General features: G+C 30.8%; 1 protein-coding gene and 1 long non-coding RNA gene across 4 annotated transcripts in view; both read left to right on the plus strand.

Moving 5' to 3' along the window:
* Window positions 1–14,077, plus strand: part of tim (timeless) — a 32,809-nt gene extending 18,732 nt beyond the window's left edge. For 2 of the 3 annotated variants that reach the window (XM_074176592.1, XM_074176591.1), the window contains exons 8-14: window positions 1,783–2,069; window positions 2,130–2,328; window positions 4,922–5,079; window positions 5,254–5,729; window positions 6,390–6,590; window positions 6,866–7,019; window positions 11,951–14,077. In XM_074176592.1, the coding sequence (XP_074032693.1) occupies window positions 1,783–2,069; window positions 2,130–2,328; window positions 4,922–5,079; window positions 5,254–5,729; window positions 6,390–6,590; window positions 6,866–7,019; window positions 11,951–12,230 (1,755 nt within the window). In that variant the 3' untranslated portion in view covers window positions 12,231–14,077. The remainder of the gene's footprint in view (window positions 1–1,782; window positions 2,070–2,129; window positions 2,329–4,921; window positions 5,080–5,253; window positions 5,730–6,389; window positions 6,591–6,865; window positions 7,020–11,950) is intronic. The other variant, XM_074176593.1, reaches the window with a different exon arrangement.
* A 2,866-nt stretch (window positions 14,078–16,943) lies between these two features.
* On the plus strand, window positions 16,944–17,874 carry LOC141482791 (uncharacterized). Its single transcript, XR_012465724.1, has 2 exons — window positions 16,944–17,590; window positions 17,652–17,874. It is a non-coding gene; the product is annotated as an uncharacterized lncRNA (long non-coding RNA).
* The last annotated feature ends 4,221 nt before the right edge of the window (window positions 17,875–22,095 follow it).

The following is a 22,095-nucleotide window of genomic DNA, read 5'->3' on the forward strand; positions in this document are numbered from 1 at the left end:
TGTCAATATCTTCAACTACTTCAAAATGGCGGAACTTTTAATAATTGCCTGAATACATTGACATTTAACTACATAATATGTGGTAATAAGCTTAAGGCTAGTTCAGAAGATGCTCGAAATGATTGCCTTGAACTTTTTGACATATGAACAGTCTATCCGATATTTCACGCTGAACATTTTCGAACACAGTAACGTCAATATCTCTACAAATATTTATTATTCTCTGCCGTATATCCAATATTGAAGCAAGTTCAGTTTCGTACAACTTTTGCTTCAAATAGCCCCATAAAAAAAGTACAAAGGTGTCGAATCTGGCGATCTATAGGACTTCGATGGCCAATCCAATGGCCGGGAAAAGTGGTATCCAAATGGTTTCTTACTTGCCTGGAGTAATGTGGTGGTGCTCCATCTTGTTGGAATACAATATCTATATCGAATTCATTAGGATTCGCTTCGACGACTTCAGTGATGAGAGGGTCAACAATAGTTTCCAGCATATTCAAATACAGTTCCCCTGTTGAATTTTGATCAATAAATGGAGGTCCTACAATATGTTTTCTCAATATTCCTACCAAAACGTTAATTTTTTCTGGATATTGGGTATGTGTCTCCCGGAAAACGTGAGGGTTTAGTTCACTCCAATAACGGCAATTTTGTTTGTGAACATTGCCGTTCAAAAAATGTACATTCGTCACTGAATCGAATATTCTGGAGATAGGTAGGATGTCTTGCAATTGTTTCTGTCATGATTTCGCAGAAGTCTGTACTTCGATCAGGGTCATCTTCAGTTAATTGGTGTACCATTTTAATTTTGTATGGATGAGACCTATTCCTCTTCAAAAGTCTCCACACAGAAGAAGGAGACACCTCACAAATATTCACGACGGAATAAGTAGACTGTTCAGGATTTACTACCATCTCACCAATTATTTGCACTTGCTGTTCTTCCGGACTGGACGGATGACCTGGGGGCTTTTTGTTATGTACACTACCGGTAGTTGTGAATTTAAAACAAGTTCCCTTAAATATTTTCTACAGATAGGACGATTTGGAAAACGTTCATTGAAAATGCTTTCGGTCTCGTGAAAGTTACGCGTCGCACCGTAAATAAAAATCGTTTCAATTTTTTCTTCCAATGGACGAGAATCGACCATTTTAGAGATTGTTGACGTGGTACCTTTCTACTAGTAAAACCGAAAACTAAATGAGAACATTCTAACTGAACAATGATGTTCATTTTCGTACTGACATTCTTTGCCGTTTTTATAAACAAAAAATAACTCAACAAACCTTATCGGGTTGTTGGAATTGCCATATCGCAGATAGAAATATTGATATTAATGTGTTTGTCTTCAGAAAATTATTAAATGTTCAGCCATTTAGTAGTTGGTGAAGATATTGACTTCATATTCTAGGGTTGTGTAATATTCGTCAGGAGCTTCAAAATGGTGTGTCTCAAGACCCCCCTTTCTATTCAATTTTTTTTCCAGAAGGTGCCCAGTTGCCATTTTGAAAGTTTCATCTGTCAATTTCACTTCAAAATAAAATATTCATGCATTTATTCCATTATACCAAATTTCAATTTTTTGAGTTGACCCGTTCAAGGGAGGGGGACATTAAAGAAATGCAACATTTCGCTTTAAGGTTTACCCAATATTTGTTTAAATGAGTAAGAGTTTTGAAGGCTTTTCAAAAATGCGATCTGATCCGTTAGTATTTCACTGTTCATATCCACATTCTGTCTTATTTATATAATAATTTTTTGTATGTGATGATTCATAGGTGGTGACAGCCATACGAGAATTTTTGCAAGGCGTGGAAAGTTACCAAAAAATGTTCCATCTTAACGACGCAGACAAAGATCACTTGGCAACGCTACAAAAGCAAATAGGAGAAATGGAAAATCTGAAAATGTTGTTCGTTCTATTATTGAGACAATATAATCCCAGCATTCAGAGTAGGCAATATTTACAAGATCTAATTCTGACCAACCATAATTTCTTGCTTTTTCTGGAGAATTATTCTGTAGTTCAGAATCACCAATGTGGACTCGTGGATCACTTGAAACAGTAAATTAACTCCTCAAAAACCCGATGAACTTTGATAACGATATGCATCCATAATTACAGGTTTGCCACTGTTGATATAATGCGTCAATATGGTTTGTTGCTGGAGAGTTTCAAAGAAAACGGAGAATTTGTGAATAATTGCATATTTACTATGATGCATCATATCGGAGGAGATCTGCAAAATGTATCATCCCTTTTTCAACCTAGTATATTGAAAACATTTTCACAAATTTGGGAAACTGATTATGAATTATGTGATGTAAGTGAAAATAAGTAATTTACTAGTTTCCAAATATTTGTGTCATGTGGGTAATGAAGGAGAATTCAAACCATTAATTGAGGTTAACGATTAAGTGTTGAATATTTCAAATTATCAAATTAGTGGCAATTTATCCTTTTATGATACGACATGATACAAAATGTATATTTGTCTTTATTGATATCTGTAGAACACAGCCAATTTTGGAATTTCTCAAAGAACTGACATTTTTACATTGAATATTGCATATTTCATGAAATAAATTTTAACGTAATTTATGTATATTTTCTTACCACTAATTGCTGGTTAATAATCTGGGCTTTGAGATTAGATTCGTGTTAAATGGATATACTTTTAGTAAAATTAAGTGGTTAGGCTCATTCGATCCGGAATATTGTCTTGATCATTTTGAAAAAAAAGTAAATTAGTTCATGAGAGATTCTAAAAGTTATAAACAATTAAAGACCGTAAAAAGCAGTGTTCGGTTTTGTTGTTTATAGTTCATGAACTATGAATATTTTTGAATTTTGAAAAAGAAGATCCTTGAAGAAGGAAATTTACTAAATAAAAGTTCCGATTCCCGAAACAGCCGTCCGCGCGCCATTTTTAAGTTGCGCGTACGGTGTCTAAGCGAGCACGTAACTTAATCTAAACATCATAGAGAACTGATTCCCTTTGGAATTTTTCATTAAAGTTGATTTTTCAATAATCTAGTTCTAGACAATTGTTAATTAACAACATTTTCTAAAGCTTCCTTTATCGTTCAAAGTAAAATAAATATTTAAATAATAACTATAAAATATTTTCGCTTCGTGGAGCCATTCTTAGATACATAAAAAAAAATTGCATAATGAAGGTTCTGAATATGTTAATACTTTGTTTATAATAATTTTTTAAAGTAAACAAAGAAAGAAAAAACACAATAATGTTGCAAAAAAAATGGTTTAATATATTTATAATTTTTTTATCGTTTTTATGTGATAAAAGACATTCATAAACTGAAACAAATAATTTTAATCTCCATTTGTTTATGAAAAATTTATAAGTAATTTCATTTCATATATATTTCATATATAAATATTTCAAAATTTGAACAAAATTTTTTTTACATCTTCATAGAGAACTGTCAATTATGATTAAAAATTTTTTTCTCTCAATAATAATATTTAATTGTTTGTAATCGTTTTATTATATATCTACTGTTTGAATTATTGGTTAAGACATTTTTTATTTTCTAAAATCATAATTAACAGTTCTCTGCAAAATAACAAACAAAAACTTTTTTCATTAACAATTTCAATGTTTATTAACTTAAAAAATTGTTGTAAACAAATTCTCAACAGTGCTTAATTTTTTTCTTGAACGTTATAAAGATTACAAAAACAACCACAAGCATAAAAATACCGAAAAAATTTTTTCCGTTATTTATTCAATTTTGAAAATACACGTGCTGCAAAAGTTGCAGCAGCTGATCCATTTGTTAACTTTGACGCTTATATAACTCGTATCAGAGATACGACAATAAATATTCAAGTCATTTTTGTAGATAATTAAATTATCTTTCAAATGTCATCTTGCACATATTTTTTAGTTATTGTTAATTTGTTGTTTAGGTATTTGTTTACAAAAATTAACAATTTCCTCGGGTTTTTTCAACTTTTCAATCTTAAAGCTTAGTAAACATTGTGAATTCGAATATTGAACTTAAAAGCAATTTTGTTAAACTATTAATTATCTTACAGTTGCAGTTGCAGTTCGTAATTGAACTATTATATTCAATTAAATATAATTATCAAGGAAAAACAATTTTTTTTAAATCATAATTGACACTTCTCTATGGAGCTGTAAAAAAATGTTTATAAACATTGAAATAGTCCATTTTTTTATGAAAAATTTATAAACATGAACTAATTTACTTCTTTTCACAACGATTCAGGCAATATTCCGGATCAAATGAGCCTAACCACTTAATTTTACTAAAAGTATGTGCATTTAACACGAATCTAAAGTTAAAGCCCAGACTATATACTGCGTTTTTTGCAAATCAAACAAAACTCAAAATATTTCCAATAAGATTTCCACGCCACAATGTGTCACTACTTTAAATTTCACTACTTGGTGTTCACAACTTTATTTGCCAACGTTTCGGCGCTTTCCAGGGTTACAAAATAGATGGAATCATAGGTATTTACATTAAAAATATGTTGTCGGAAAATTTATGTGTAAAATGCCATCTCCTGAGTGTATTCATCCGATTGTTTTGGCGAGTAGTGGTTTAGTATCTGATAAATTTGAATTTTTTCATAAAATTACACATTTTTTTGCATTCAAAAGAATGTGGTGAATAATTGGAACCTAAAATAATTTCACTCGCAAACATATGAATCAGTTAAAACTAGATTGGGTTATTTGTGAAATTATATCTTTTTTATCATTTTATCCGAAAACCTGATGTGTCTATTCAACGAAAATAGATATATTTTTTTGAACAGACTTCGTATAATGTTCCCCGACTAGTTTTATTTCATCAAAATCTCCATATGTTAAGTAGTTTTCAAGAATTATCAACTAAACTCAATTATTCTCCAAACAGGATTGGTCAGATTTGATAGAATATGTCATTCACAAGTTCATAAATAATCCAAGTAGTCACTGCGTCGACAGTGCGAACACGTCGTTAACCACAGAGAATCCTCATAAAGATTCAAAGGAAGTAGAACATTTTTCTCACTCAGAATACAGTCAGCCCGAGTAAGTAGACTTTAATGACTCACGCAGTTAAAACTTTCTCATTTCAGGAAAACTATAATTTTTACTAACGCTAAGAATTTCTTGGTTGAGAGCTTCTCTGTTTCTAACACCTGGTGACGGAAGTTGAACTAGAAAATTTTTACAAATAAAAATTATTGTTCTCTTTTTGTATAGGTTTAGCTCTCTAGATGAAATACTGATATTATTTAGGTGGACAAGAGAAGAAAAAGAGAACCTCATCAAGTATTACAACCAAAGCAGAGAATCTTCTGACGCGATAGCGAAAATAACGGAAAAATACGAGGAAAGTGGTATGAGGTACAAAACACCCCATGCTGTCATTCATGAACTCTTAGAACAGAATATCATCACCGAAAACGAATACAATGACCTTACAAAAAACAAAATAGAACGATTCGATTCCGACGAGAAAATATTCGAAAATTTCTCCATGGACAATACAAAAAGCGATCACCCGATCGATAACGATATTAAAGTGTTGAGAGAATTCCTGTTCAAGGAAAACAAAGGGAAGTTTCTGATGTGGTTACAAACCTCTCTATTGGAGGCTTGTTATGTAAAATTAGTGCTGAATGATCCAGATGAATTTCCGGATAATAAAATGGAACCAACTGTTTACTATTCTGCATGTGAGTATTTTATTCTCCTAAACACTTACCGAAGAAATAAAACCTAATATGACGATTCGAATCCAGGACAGATTCCAATCATAAGTTTTCTAGTAATGTGAACCCATTTCACAATCAAATGAAAAAACTAGTTAAACTTTGAAAAAACAAAGACGAATTTCTGGATTTATTTTTTTCCTCATAACAGGTCAATGTGGGTATATTTTGGGCAAAATATGACATCGAAGTTCGTATTGATCAAAATTGCGGAATTTTAATCGTGTTTATTCGTAATCGATGATGCGGAAGATACGAAAAATTTAAAACAAAAGTCGAATTGACAAGATTTCGAATTTGAAGAAAAGCTATAAAATTGAGAACTAGTCAACTTTCTTCTTTGGCACTGGCAGCATCAAATTTTGAAAGATATTGATACCAGTGAAAGTCTGGAAAGTATTTTGTTTTTAGGTTTCTCAGTATGAGTAACTCACACATGCTCTATTGAAATTTATGCTTATAATTTACTACATCTGGAAAAATACTGTTGTATTCGAATCAGCAGTAGACGATATAACATCAAGCTGGTTTTTATTATTCATCGATTTATGTAAAATTAGATATCTTTTATGGAACCACAAAATTTCATTTATTCATTCTGATTGACCTCTCTTTTCATTTCAGTGTTGGGTTTACCGATTCCAGTAATACCATGGACGTGTGACCAGGCGAATATTCTGAAACATCAACCATTTGTATTACTTCTACATAAACTGGGTTTTTATTTGCCAGCAGAAACTGGCAAAATTTTTGTGAGGATTCCCAATTTCTGGACTGCTGATTATATTTTCAACATTGCTCAACAGCTAGGTCCGATTCAAACAGGTGAGTTATATAAATTTTTCGAAGTGCATACTATTTTTCGTTCATTATTGTTTTAGGCTTATTTAAAAAAATATTTTTAACTTTTCAGTTCGATGTTCTTAAAAAGTGCGTTTTTTAGTTTTTTTAAACTATATTTTTCAGTCTGCAACTACCACAAAAATATCGTATGTCATCAGCAGAAATATTCATATAAAACGATCAGAAATGTACATGGGCGGTGTAAACATGTGGATATTAACTTGAAATTTATGCAGGTATTTTCCTTTTAATTTCAGATAAACTCAAATTCGATGTTAACAAACTGAAAAGTATAAGTGAATGTCGCCATCCTGATATCAAATCAACAATTTCCTCAACATTTTTCGATTCGACGAGGTTTTCCATGATAGAATTGAAACAAACTCCATCTGTAGTACGATATACCCCTTTGTAAGTATGATTTGAGTTCTTTTTCATATTTTTTTTTAAATATATCTGAACTCATTATTATTACCCATTGTCATTGAGGCAGTAAAACTCCTTCTAAAAGTGATAGGTATAACTATATGGGAAAAGTCATATGGTGTTTTAATTAATTCACAGTTGGAAGTGAGTTTTAAGATATGGAAAAGTAAAAGTAACATTTAAGTTGACTCTTAGACGAATCGCTTTCAGTTAGGTATCTTAAATATACATAAATTGGTAGCAAATACATTAAAAATATTACTTATAAAACAAGAATTTCAGTTGATTTGACAATAACTTCGAGAAAGAAAAAATTATGTGGAGTCATGAAATTTCAATTGGAGACATTTTCTCATTTCGAAAAAAAAAGGTTTCTTTCAGTTTTTGTAACAGATGTGAAGCCTCTTACTTATTGTCTATTTTTCTTGTCTGAGATAATAAAATCCTGATCATTTTTGATAGCTCAAAGTATATTTGCAGAATCTTGTCACATTTTCAAAGCGTCAAACTAATTTCAGTGATAATGATAGTAGTTTGATTTTGAAATGATATTTCAAAATCGAGGGTCAAATAATATTAAAACTATTGAGTGTCTGAGTCTGAGTCTCACCTGAAATTTTCAACATCAATTAACGTAACAGTATTTATTCACACCCGCACTGAAGACATCAATACAGAATTAAATATAAGGAAATTTCAAACCAAATACTTTGAACCTTCACTGACCATTTAAGGTGGAATGAAAACATGACTTAAGCAATTTAAAAAAACCACGGCCCTCGATCCCGAAATATATATGTATATTGTTCAATTAATTGTTTTTTACTCATTTTTACTGCCCTGAAGAAGCTTACCACTAGAAGCGAAAGCTTGGCAAAGTAAAGCAGAGTTTTTGATTTTTTGACTGAGAGACCCCGTTATTCCATTCTACTGTATATATATATATATATATATATATATATATATATATACAGCGGTATACAGCTGTTTCAGCCTATTGGGCATCGTCAGTACCGGGCAGGCGGTCCTCGATCGAAGACAAAATGAGAAAAACCAAGAAAGTACTTGATAAAAATAGCTGCGTAAACGCAAGCGAAACATAGGTGGTTCCACCTATTGGTTGCCGATTTCTCAAATTTAGCCAAACTTCAACAAAATTACTGCTTTATGCCTAACTTATCTTTCCAACGCATTTTTATTACCAATTGCAATTGTAAATACAACTTATTTCGCAAAAATTTAAAACACCAGAAAAAATTATGCCAAAAATGATGCAAAGTTGATACAGTTTTTAAAAACAGATAAATATTTCACTTTATTTCTACTTTTTGCGAAATAGCTTGATACATAAGCATAATTAAAAAACAATATCAATGAAAAGTCAATAATTTTTCTTTACTGCACTTTTCAAACAGTTAAACTTTGATTTACTAATTACGAAAAATTACAACGAACTTAAACTAAGTGTACTGTGGAAACAATTGAACTGAACTGAATAAGCAAAATATTTTATTGTCATATGACATTTGTTGAATAACTCAAAATAGTGTTTATCAGTTTTAGATTTAAAATAGTTTATTTATTGCCTAGTGTGTTGTTAAAAATGCTGAATCTTCAAAAGAAAATTGAAATCGTTTTAATATGCGGCGAGAATACCGGTCACCGACAAGTAGCTGATATTTTCAATGTCAGACATCCTGTAAAAAATATTCATCAGTCAACAGTTAGTAGTCAACAGTTAAGTTAAAATCTACTCGGTTGGGAGTAATTTTAGAAAAGCACATTAGCCTTCTAGACATACTGAAGAAGTGGAATTTGAAATATGTTTGGATGTCGTAGAACAAAAAAAACAAGTATTCAAGATATTGCAGATAGAACAGATGTTAACCGAGAGAGTGTACGACGTATTTTACACAAAAATAAATTTACGCCATATAAACCGAAATTTATCAATACATTAAAAGAAAGGGACTTCGATATACGCTTTTATTTTTCTTTTTGGTTTCAAGGGAAAAAAGAAGAAAATTATCATTTTCCTTAACAAATTTTATGGACAGATGAAGCGACCTTCTCTTCAAATGGCGTTGTGAGCTCGCAAAACTGCAGGTGGTGGGCAAAAGAAAACCCACATTTCGTAATCGAATGTCGAGATCAATATTTGTTTAATACGAATGTATGGTGTGGCATATTAAACGATCAAATTATAGGACCATACTTTTTTAGACATAATTTAAATTCTGCGGACTACCTACACTTTGTGAATACCGATCTATCTGAAGTTTTGGATAATATGCCCCTTCAAGTAAGAAATGTTGTGTTATATCAGTGTGATGGTGCACCTATTCATACTACAAAGGTGGTTAAAGAGCGTCTTTAGGAAATATTTAGGGGCAAAGTAATCAGTCGCAATATGGAACACTTTTGGCCGACTAGATCTCCTGATATAACCCCACTAGATTTCTTCTTGTGGGGTTACTTAAAACAAAAGGTGTATAAGCAAAGACGTTTTCGAGATATAAACCATTTAGAGGCAGTTATTCGAGAATGTGTTGTAAGCACGAAACCCCGTAGTATAAAGAATGCAGTTAAAGATGTTTTAAAAAGGACAATTTATTGCATTGAACGTGGTGGAAGGCACACCGAAATGTGACTTTTTATTTTGTATTTCTATTGGTATTTACATGGTTTAGGCATATGTTTCGATTCGATTCAGTGTTCATAATTTAAATTATAACTTTATTTCAACAGATGTTTGTTAGAATTTTTCACGGTTTAGTTTTCTGGGCAACAAAATCTAAATTGATTTCTGAAGTAATTTTGTTCATTCATACCTCATAAAAGATATTTAGTAAATGTGAAATTACTTTCGTATAATTCCTTCCCTTAGTTTAATTGCGTTGTAATTTTTCGTAATTAGTAAATCAAAGTTCAACTGTTTGAAAAGTGCAGTATATAATAAATCATTGACTTTTCATTGATATTGTTTTTTAATTATGCTTATGTATCAAGCTATTTCGCAAAAAGTAGAAATAAAGTGAAATATTTATCTGTTTTCAAAAAATGTATCAACTTTGCATCATTTTTGGCATAATTTTTTCTTGTGTTTTAAATTTTTGCGAAATAAGTTGTATTTAGAATTGCAATTGGTAATAAAAATGCGTTGGAAAGATAAGTTAGGCATAAAGCACTAACTTTGTTGAGGTTTGGCTAAATTTGAGAAATCGGCAAATGTCAAATTTTCGAAAAACTGTAAAAAAACTAAATTTGTACTACAGAGCTAAAATTGGTGTATGGGTAAAAAATGAAAAAACAATCATCTTTTCTCTATACCGATTTTCGAAATTTCGAGCAATAACTGCTTTTCTGAACATTTTTTGGAAAAAATGTCAAATTTGACAGGAAAGAAAAATCGGTCATATGCATGTCATTTGGCATCATTTTTAAAGCACAACCTAATGGAGATATCAAAAGTTGCTTGAAGAGATGAACAAATATATATATATATATATATATATATATATATATATATATATATATATATATATATATATATATATATATATATATATATATATATATATATATATATATAGGAATAACGTAGGGAATGAATCGGGTATAGCAGTCAGAGACAGAAAGATTGTAAAACTCTTTTGTCTGTTCAAGCTTTCGAGGCGTTTATAGTATCTGCAATAATTATTGAATAAACAAAGGGTATGGACAACGTGTTTATACTTACGAAAGTGAGGTTGAAATGAAGTTAACAAATAAGTAATAAAGAGGATCCTCTTATTTTTATGTCAAGTTTGCCAGAAAGTGTTTGACATAATTTCTCGTTCTGACAATGCATTGCTGCCAATAAGATTTTACAGAACTGTAAAATGATAAATCACTGAGAGTGAAGGTAAGGAGTTCCTGTTTGTTGTTGTTGACATTCTATTTCTCTCGTTACCTCATCTAGGTAGCCTTTTATACAATCTCAAAAAGAAATTTTAGTCAATTTGAAATCAGCTTTTAAAAATTTCAAGACTATTAAGACACTTCTTTCCAACTTAAAAGATAAAGAAGATATCATCAATTTATCCAATGTGGTTTTTTCCATCCCGTGTTCCAGTTGTGAGAAGATTTACATTGGACAAACAAGTATACAATTAAAAGACAGAATCACTTGACATAAGATGTAATAAACCGTCATGCACCCTTTCTAATCACACCATAAATCTGGATCATGCTTTTTCTTTTGATAATGTTGAAATTTTAGACTCAGTAAATAATATTCAAAAAAGAACTTTCTTAGAAATGTGTCATATATTTAAAAATTGAAATACTATTAACTCCAGGACAGACATTGAAAGTCTCAGCCTGATTTATACTATCTCCTTTGTCTAAATAAAGAAAATAAATTTGTTAACAACTAATAGGAACTCCTCACCAGTGATTTATCATTTTACAGTTCTGTGAAAGATCATTGGCAGCAATGCATCAGTCAGAACAAGAAATTCTTTTCAACCTTTAAAGTTTCAGATATTTGATAAGTATGATTTAATAAAATTCATTTGTCAAAAATTCGAAATTTGTTTGATACATTACTGATAATTTTTGTCATAATTTCAGACCTAATTCACCAGAGTGTTTAGAAAATATATGTGAAATACGAAATACCTTTCCAATGGACGTATCTCGAAATCCTAGGTAAAAAAAAGTCGCTGTGTTTTATGGGATTCTATTCCGCAATTTTTTTTGAATGAATGCAATCGTTAAGCACATACCTATAGCGCTATAATGTTATCTTTTATTTGAGTAGTGGCTTGTTTAGTATTTTTATTTGCTACCGTATCATCCTGATAATCGTCTTTTATGTTTTTGTCTGTTGTCAAATGCAAGTATTCGCTACATAAAATATATGTAATTTTCAGTTCACGGAAGCTCTCTATTGTCATACCTGACGCAGATGTTATTCCTTGCAATATTAGTCCCCCAGGACTTTGCATAGTGGAGAGGTCAGGACTCTATCCGAAGAAGGATCCTCTCGGAAACATGGAGTGCTCGAATTCTCATGATACTGACCTCGATGACATGGAAAGAAATAGTAACTGTGATACTGCTTCAGTAGCTTCAGACTTGACGAGAATGTGTGTCAGTGATGAAGAAGACAAAGTGATATTGGTGATCAATAAAGCGGAGAAAAATTCATAATTAGGTGTAGCTGATATTTATTCGAACAAATATTTCATCGAAGTTTGTGATTAGTCGGTCATTCATTCAAAGTAGTGAAGATCATGAAAACATTGATCCTTTTTGTATAAAAATCACCCTCCTCCAATATATATTATTAGTGTGACACTTTTGATAAGGACCACGTTCACATGGGCATACTGGGTGTCCGAAAAGTCTCGGTATGTATATATATGACAACATGTTTCGCTAACACAGTAGCTTTTTCAAGTGATTCATACTTCAAGTTGTTCTTACATTAATATTCATATACTACAAGTAACCATAATTGAGACTACCTCCAAAAAATTACCTAAACCTCTACCTAAGGTAGAAGCATATTACTTCACATCTACATCAATAATAATTATTTCCCGGTTTTCAAGAAAACAAGTTCAATAATGGTGATCTATTCAAATCTGGTTGGTCATTCATTGGAATGTTTGAATTCTTAAGTTTATTAATTTCCATTACTTCCAAATGATTCAGTTTCAAACCTTTATTTTCTATGTGCAAAATTTCCAACTCTTCGTTGAAGATATGATTTTCTTCTAGAAGATGATTTGAATATGGTGAATTTGTTTTCTTATTTGCATAGCTTGTATGATGTTCCTGGATTCGATTCCTTAAGGTCCTGCCAGTTTGACCAATATATTCTTCAGGGCACGTTCCATACTTTAATTTATATATTCCTGATTTCTCGAATTTGGATGTTTTGTCTTTATTATTCTTAATTAACTTTCCCAACGTATTACTTGTTCTATATGCAATTTCAATATCTCGTTTCCTCAAATATGAAGCCACTTTTTTCGTTGGTTGTCCAAAATACGTTAAAGCTCTATAATTTTGATTATCTACCTTATCAATAGGAAAAACGTCTCGAATCGCTTTTGCGTAGACTTTCTTGGCAAGTATTTTGTTAATTAATTCGGCTTTAAACCCATTGTTAACCGCAATTTGCTTGATGATATTAAATTCTTTATTAAAAGTATCTATTGAAAGAGGAACATTGACTTATCTGTGAAACATGCTATCATAAGCTTCTACTTTGTATTGATTAGGATGGGTAGAATCATAATGCATAGTAATATCCGTATAGGACGGTTTGTGATAAATTGAAAAATCATGTTTTTTGTTCATTCTACTAATTGTTAGGTCCAAGAAATTGATTGAGTTGTCTGCTTCTACTTCAATAGTGAATTTAATGTTTTCATGAAATTTGTTAATATCCCTATAAAAAATATCTATAATTGCCTCTTCGTACCTGTCAAACATACCAAAACGTCATCCACATTTCAGTTATAAATAATTGAATAAGAGAAAACAAGTAGAATAATCAATATGAACAAACAGTCGAATTTGAGAGCAGTTTTAGATTTTTTTCTTTCTTCGGGATTTGCATTATATACTATAATTTCCATCATGACCAAAATTACATTTGATATTTTCGATTTATTCGTTATTGAATGCATGGAAAAATAATTTTTTTCCATACAAATGTCCTGGTAGGGCGAAGCTACAGTAACGTTAGTTACAAATACAAGTGGTACAAAAACATACACTGTTGGAAAATATTTGTTGATTTCAACAATATTGAATTTTGTTACAAAATAGTTGCTGAAATCACCAAAAATTTCTGCTGAATCATCTACTTAAATATTCCTGCTATTTGTTGAATCGATTAATTGACAATCTCCACAAAATATTTCGTTAAATTGTGAAATGTTTTGTAAGATTTTTGATACTATGATCGTCCTATAGAAAGTTTCAATTCTCATTTTTCATTCTGATCTCCACCCATTCAGTGCAGGCTACATCCATCAATTTATTAATAAACTTTCTACAAAAGCATTGATGTTGTTTTCAGTAACATCGGTGGTTAGAAATCTTTCTCAAGATGCCTGGTGAACGTGGTTGATAATATCTTTTATCGACTTCCCTTAACGAAAGTGCTGAGGATTAATTCAACAAACGATTTGGATCTTTGTTTTCAGAGCTTTCAACCAATTATTATCTCATCACACATATCATTATTCAAATAACTGACTGAGTGTATGAAAATGTATTGAGTATTCAATAAGGATTCTTTGGAAGACTGATATTAACCATTGAATATAACTTGACCAAAGCATATTGACCGACGTGAAAATATATATTAATTGTATAGGTCAGGTACAGATATTCTAAAATGAAAATTTTAAAGAAAGGAGTTTTTAAAACTCGTTCCATTGTCAATATTCCATTTTTCAGAAATGTTAGGATTGAATAACAGTTTGACAATAAGTGCAAATGTCGAAGTTGTAACAGTTAACAAACAAAACGAATACACAAACAAACAAAATAAACATTGCTGTATTTTCTACAGATAAAATGTGGTTTATTTGATTCTTCACTACTCTATTTGATCATTTGTGATTGATTCATTTTGTATAATTTTTTCATTCACAAATGATCGAATAGAGTAGTGAAGAGTCAAATAAACCACGTTTTTATCTATAGAAAAAATAAATATAGTTTGAAAAACTAAAACACGCGCTTTTGAAGAACATCGAACTGAAAGTTAAAAATATTTTTTTTCAATAAGCTCAAAACAATAACAAACGGAAAATACTAGTATTATTGTGAAAAAAGCGTGGGCGCTTTGTGACATATTTTTATATATCAAGCGGCCGTCGCTTTTTCACAATAATACTATTATTTTTCGTTCGTTATTGTTTCAAGCTTTTTTAAAAAAAATAATTTAACTTTTAGTTCGATGTTCTGTAAGCGCACGTCTAAGTTCGTTGATTCTGATAAAATATTGGAACAGCAGCGATACAGCAACATAGAACTAGTCACTCAAAAAAGAAGATATTTTTTCTACATAATATGCAACACGTTTTCACTTTCAAATATATAGGATCCATTTAATGAATAAATATAGTTTAAAAAAACTATAAAACGCGCTTTTATAGCATGTGAAACTACAAAGTAAAAAATAAATGTAGTATATATCAAGCAATAATGCCGATAATTCTGTTAGTACAGATCCCGAGCTTGAGAGTTACAAACAAACATACATACAAACAAACATACATAATAAAATTAGAAATGTTAAGACATTTCACAGAATTTGTTCATTTGTCAATTTCATAGATAGTTATTGATAGTAACAAAAAAACAATACGGCATCACCATGTGGAAAATTGGTACTACAAATAATTTGCATGAAACTAGTAAGTACCTATAATTTTAAAATTCCATTATAACAAAATTTATTCCAAATGTAATCGATGTGTTTGGAAATACTAAAAACTGTGTTTTCTAGTTGTGTAAATTTTGTAACACCCATTACAAATGACTATGGTCCTTTTTGCAAGTTGGTACAAACATTGCAGTTTTCCAATAGTAGATAGAGGAATTTTCGAAAGAAGAAAAGTCTGTGATAAAGTTTATTTATTGATGATGTTTTTTCTCCCTTACCACCAAAAAATTCAATTGAGAAACGCTTTTTGTCTCTTCATTTTATCAAAAAAACTGCTGAATAGTGAAAAAAAAATGGTGAATGTTTCAGCTTTTCATTTCAATTTTCAGAGTACGTTGAGCCAAAAATCTGCTGCATCATTATTAGAATACTTTACTTTATTTGTTGAAACAATCTTTCTCATCATTTGAATTTTGGGCTAATTTGATGCATCAATTCGAATCAGAATTCAAATTTCAATTGGTATTTATAATTTATACACTCAGTTCATTATGTGTTCTCCATAACCATCATGATGTATATTTTCATATATCTCTTAATTCATTTCAGTGTTGTGTATAATATTCGTTTAATGAATGTTTATTATTTACTTACTGATAGTTATTTTAGATTGGAATTCCTTTCGATTGAATATCTCAGGAAAAATTTAAGTTGATATTTTAGTTGATTTGATGTATGTGTGTTTATGTGTGTAGTAAAGTTGTTTTGAAACATTCAAATGTTATGCATTCTGATAACTCCAGTTAGAGCATTCTTTCATTTTTATACCTAACAAAAGATGAACCTGTTCATGGTTAATGAATTATAAAAGCTTTGTTGATATTCTCACCTATATGTAATTGTCACATAATATTCATGTAATATTATAGAAAAATTAATTTTGAAGATGTGCATTATATGGGATATCATCTATTTGCTATTTGAAAAAATACTTTTTTGCGGAATATGTGATAGTTATAAATTTTTATCAAACTGTTAAGGATACTCTTGCTGAACTGACTGTGATGATGAAATTGAATCTAGTATAATGATATATGATGACAAATATCAGATATTTCTACAAGAAAAACATTAGTTGTAGAATATTTGGAATATTTTCAAATGTCGAATGCATTATACTGTTGAGAAACAAATTTTGTTATATTCATATATTCATTTTATAATGTTAGAATTTATTGAGCTGTTTCATGTCAATGTTGAGTAAGTTCTGAATATAACATAAATAATATATATTTGGTATTGAATTGTTTTCTCAATTATTTTACTTCCTTCCGACTGATTCATCTATCAGTGTAACTAGTTTTCAAACCCATCAAGAAGATACAACAAAGCCACAGGTCGGCTAAAGACAAAAGAGACCCACTATCAGCAGCAGGAGTATATCGCATACCGTGCACTTGTGGGAAGGTATACATCAGAACTACCAAAAGATCCATGGCAATAAGGCTGAAAGAGCATAATGTAACGTTTTCATTTTCATTCACTGCATATATTTTTGTTTTAAGGTGATCAGTGTTTCACCCTGTACAATGTTCCAGTTTAGGAAATGCAAGAGGTAGTAATATATTCACCATCTAGTTTTCCTAAACCACCCAATCTGATAAAAACGTATCAACCTACCTCCCATGTACAGATGTACAGTGTCCCCGCCCATGTAAATAATCATAAATGTTGTATATAGTTATTGGAATAATTTTGAGCTGACTCGTCCAACGTTTATTTTGAAAGCCCCGTATATTGGTTAATTGTTAAGAAGTACCTATACACTCGCAAACGATTCCGTGTTGACAAATTTACTTTTCCGCATTCCGTCTCTCTTTTCTTCTAATAAACTCTTAGACTTCGTTTAGTCCCGATAGTCTCTAGTTTGTGCGAACTCTATGAAGATCTCACAAATTTGACAGAATTATTTCTGAGAACGACGAAGAGTCGACAAAGTGAATTCAGATAGGGAGTACCGATCCTTTTCAATTAGAAGCCAATCATGTTATGTGATGTATAATGGCAGTACCCTTTTGCCTTTGATATTAAAAATATTATCTTTCGGAGAATCTAGTTGTCGATTCATTTTCAGAAGAGAACCCTCTTGGTACCAGAGGTGAGTCCACTTTTCCATTGTGTTTTTATTTTTCCGAGAATGAATGCGAATATTCTTATAGGGTTTTTATTTACTACGAAAATTGTCTCAACCTAATCCTGCATCCCGAAGGATTTGGAAACGTTAACCAGGACCACAAGAGTGTTAATATTTACTGATTTGGCTCCTTTTGTCCATTTGGATGCCCTCTTTGAACCAAACTGAGGTATTTTCTGGCATAGTCCGGATTTACCAAGTAACGAGTGATAAGGTGAAAAGAAAATATACAACCACTCTTACTTTCCTACTGCTTGAGGACCTGATCTGCTCTACGGTTGTTACTTCTTTAGAATCAACGTTGGATGAAAGGCCAGTTATAGATGATAGAGTTCTTTCAGTATTATGGTTTTGATTTAATATTTAATTTCTTACCTTCAATATTTAACTGTTCATATATTAACCATTCATAATTATTTATATAAATTTGCTGTATCATCAATATTCAAGCCCTTTTGAGGTAACATAACTCAAAAAAAAATATATTATTCCCCGTTAGGAAAAATTCATGAATTTTGCCCTGGGTACACGCCTTTTCTTACATGTAAATTATAGTTTCGGGCCACGGGAACCACTTTTTAAAAAGACTTTATTTAGATTTACAGACTTTATTGTACAGAAGTTACTCTGACAATCGTACTAACAGAACTGACTCTTCTTTCAAGATGGCTAGCTTTTATAAGTTTATTATAACTTAGTCAGCATTTGATGAATAAGCATAAAGGAGGGTTTTATATACATAACTCCTCCATCCCTAAGATGAAAATAATACATTAACATTATTTTCATCAACATTTTCTAAATGAATATTTTCTTGTTTATTTTTCCTTTTAAAACATTTAAATTTGTTCTTATATTTGGAATATAAAATAAAATATGTAAGAAGTATTATAAATATGGATATACAAATATACATTAAAGTATAAGAAGTGCTGTCTTCTTCTAAGGCTTCTAGTCGATGTAATTGGGTTTTTTCAGCAAGGTCCTGAAGTCGGGTTAGTTCGTCGAGGTTTACTCTTTCAGGAACTTTCATAGGGTTATTCTCAGGATGTAGCTGGATGGTATCTATTTCGGGTAACTGTAGAGGGTTTCCTTGAACGGAAGTGGCGTCGTTGGAATAAACTTCGCCTCTAACAGTGAGGTTACATTTATGTGGGATATGGATCAACTGTGGTTGTCTGATATTTTCGTATCCATGCTCCTTACAATTTTTCTCAATCATGATCTTATCAATGGGGATAATAATCATGTAGGCATCGTTGACAGGTTCTATTATGTCCTGGTCTAATTGAATTTGAATCGTCTGGCATTGATGATCGGTTTTGCCAATTAGTAATTTCGGTAAACAATCTTCTTTTGAAATTTGGTTGTCAACATGGTATATGCAGGTATTTTCAATTCTCGTACAGGGTTCATCTTCATAATGATGGTAAGTCGAGTTAAGAATTATATAGGGTTTTAAAGGAACGATAGCTTGGTTGAGTATTGGAATTGGGAACAAATGGAAGTAATCATAAACATTTTCAAGAAGTATCGGAAAATGAATTGCAAATATAATAATTCCATTTTTATAATTAATTTCAATTTTTAGTAATTTATTATACGACTGAATGTTTTTAAAGTTTGGTAAACTGCCTTTGTAAAGGTTTGACATTATTTTTAATAATTCTTCGATATCAGATAATGGTAATATCGTGCTACGAATAATGTTTAATTCTGCAAATAAAATTGAATCTTCAATGTTATTAAGTATTGATAATATAATTTGACAATCTATTATCATTGTATCAAGAGAATTTTGAAGTCTTAAGAATAGCGTGAACTTATTCAGATTTAAGACAATACTTTTTATTTGTTCGTCAATTAATTGTTGGTTTTTAACAATCTGCTGTAAGCTATTCGTAGTTTCATTCATAAATTTTCTTGTGATAGTTAGGTAATTTTCTAAATCATGGTGAAGCATGTTCTGATTCTTTTCCAAAGTGAAAATTGCTTTATTATATTTTTCTGCATCTTCATCATCTAAAGTACCAAAGAGCCATTTACTTGTTCTGCCTACTATAATAATAAGTGCCCTTTTCGATCGATTATTTTCTTGAGGTTTAATATTGATTAATTTCACTTTGATTGTGTCTAGCAAATAATTCAGATGATTATACATGTGGTGTAGTTGTGGGTATAAAGGGTCTTTGATCAAGATAAATTCTGCGATTGTTTTTGTATTATTATTTAAGATGTTTAGGGGAGAATCAAATTGTTTTAAGTCAATGTATTTTATAAACGTATGTTTTTGTGTAGTGGATCTTGCTTTTCCAAGGGAAAAGGGAAGGATAGGGTTATTTATCCTCGTCATTATTATGTCTTGTCCTGTCGTCGCAAGGATTCCGAGAAGTAGAAGGTATAACGTTGTCATCTGAAACAATTTGTTTCTTAATGATTTTTCTTTGTGGCTTTAACTTACTTTTATGGTATTTTGATTTAGAAGTTTCAATTTTGAAGTTACTATCTTTTTTTGGTTGAATTTCCTTATATAAGGGTGATAATTTATTTCGAGGAGTTTCTTTAAGAAAAGTATTTTTATCAATTTCAATTTCTGGGGGATCATTTCTGTAGGAATTTACTTTAGATAGGTTCTTGGCTTTTTCATTGTTTTGTTCTACTATTTCTTTTAATATTTTCATATTTCTTGAATGTTTTTCTATATAGTTTGAGGTTATCTTTTCTAACGTTACATCATAAGGGCTCTGGTGTTCTACATTACCTTTAATAATTTGGAAGGGTGTGAATTTAGTTGCGGAATGGACAGTATTATTATATCCTAGAATCGCATACAACATTTGTTTTGTTATTGGTCGATTAGGAAATTCTAATTTTAAAGTTCGTATTTCCTCAATTAGAGTAGAATGAAAACGTTCTACCGGACTATTACTGTTCGGGTTTTTTGGGGTAATGTAATGCAACATAATTTTATGAAGTTTGCAAAAATCTTCAATCAAGTTATTTTTAAATTCTGTGCCAGAATCGCAAGTTATTTTATTTGGAATACCGTAATGGGATATGAATTTTAATAAACCATCTAAGATGTCTGTCGCATTTAGTTGTATGGGGTATGCTTGTGCAAAGCGCGAAAAGCTGTCAATAATTGTTAGGAATTTTAGTCTATCAAGTGATAGAACATCAACATAAATATGTTCGAACGGGTATTCTCCAATTGGTGTTGGGTTAAATTTTATGACATTAGGGTGCCTTTCGTATTTTGATTTTTGACATGTTACGCATGTATTTACGTAGTTTGTTATGTCTTGAATCATATTAGGCCAATAGTATACTTTTGATAGAGACAATTTTGTTTCATTTATGCCTCTATGTGTAGTTTTTGTTTCATGATGGTATTTAATTTTTTCTTGTTGTTCATTTTTCTTCAAAATGTCTTTCAATAGTATATTACTTTGAACAAGTTTAAAGGCTGAGTTTCTAAAATGTTTTTGGATTATCGGAATTATTACATTCTTTAATTCCTCTTGAAATATTATACCATAAACAGTATTAGGTTTCAAATATTCTAAAAAGATTTTTACTATATCGTTTTCAATGTTTCTAGTAGATATTACGATTTTTAAACGTGTCTTATCAAAGGGTTTAGTTATACTTACTTTTGGTGAAATTATGTCGTTACTTTGAACTAAGAATATTTGATTTTTAAATTTATTTAATGGTTGCTCTGATATTGGGATTTCTAAAATTGGGTCTTCTTGCGAAGAATGTTGTGTTTCATTTGAGTGTTTTATTTTCGGTTCTTCTTGTTGGGCTGGTACGACTATTATGTCTGAAAGTATTTTAATCTTCTTTTCCTCTGGGAGTTTTTGTTTTTCTTTAGCTGGTTGAAAATGTCCCGTGTGGTAATTTTCGGGTTGGGGTTCTTCTCTTGATTGATGTTTTTCGACTTCTTCATTGGCGAGTTCATCTATTTCTTGCACTATTTTGGCAATTTCATCAATCTCAGGGTTATCGTTTTCATCTACGCAATATTCTGCGAAATCTTCTAAACGATCTTCTTCCGTATCGAAATTTCCTAGTAAAGAATAATTTTCTAATGGATGTAGTTCAATTCTGGATAGGGCGTCAGCAACAGAATTCTTTTTTCCTTTTCTATGTATGATGTTATATTCATACTCTTCTAATCTTAGGCGCCATCTTACTAATTTTGAAGAGGGGTCTTTTAAATTGAATAACCATTGGAGTGGTTTATGATCGGTAACAATCGTAAATTTTCTACCAAAAAGGTAAGGTCTAAAGTATTTGGTAAAATTGACAATTGCCAATAATTCCTTTTCTATAGTTGAATAATTTTGTTCTGCGGAATTTAAAGTTCTTGAGGCATACGCGATGGGTTTATCTTTACCTAGAGGGCCTTGTGATAACACAGCTCCAATTGCTACGTTAGAAGCATCGGTTGTCAAGATAAAAGG

The sequence above is a fragment of the Leptinotarsa decemlineata genome, unplaced genomic scaffold, assembly GCF_025532065.1.
Source record: "Leptinotarsa decemlineata unplaced genomic scaffold, Ldec_3_MD MMD2_tig00001973_RagTag_RagTag, whole genome shotgun sequence".
Lineage (NCBI taxonomy): Eukaryota > Metazoa > Arthropoda > Insecta > Coleoptera > Chrysomelidae > Leptinotarsa > Leptinotarsa decemlineata.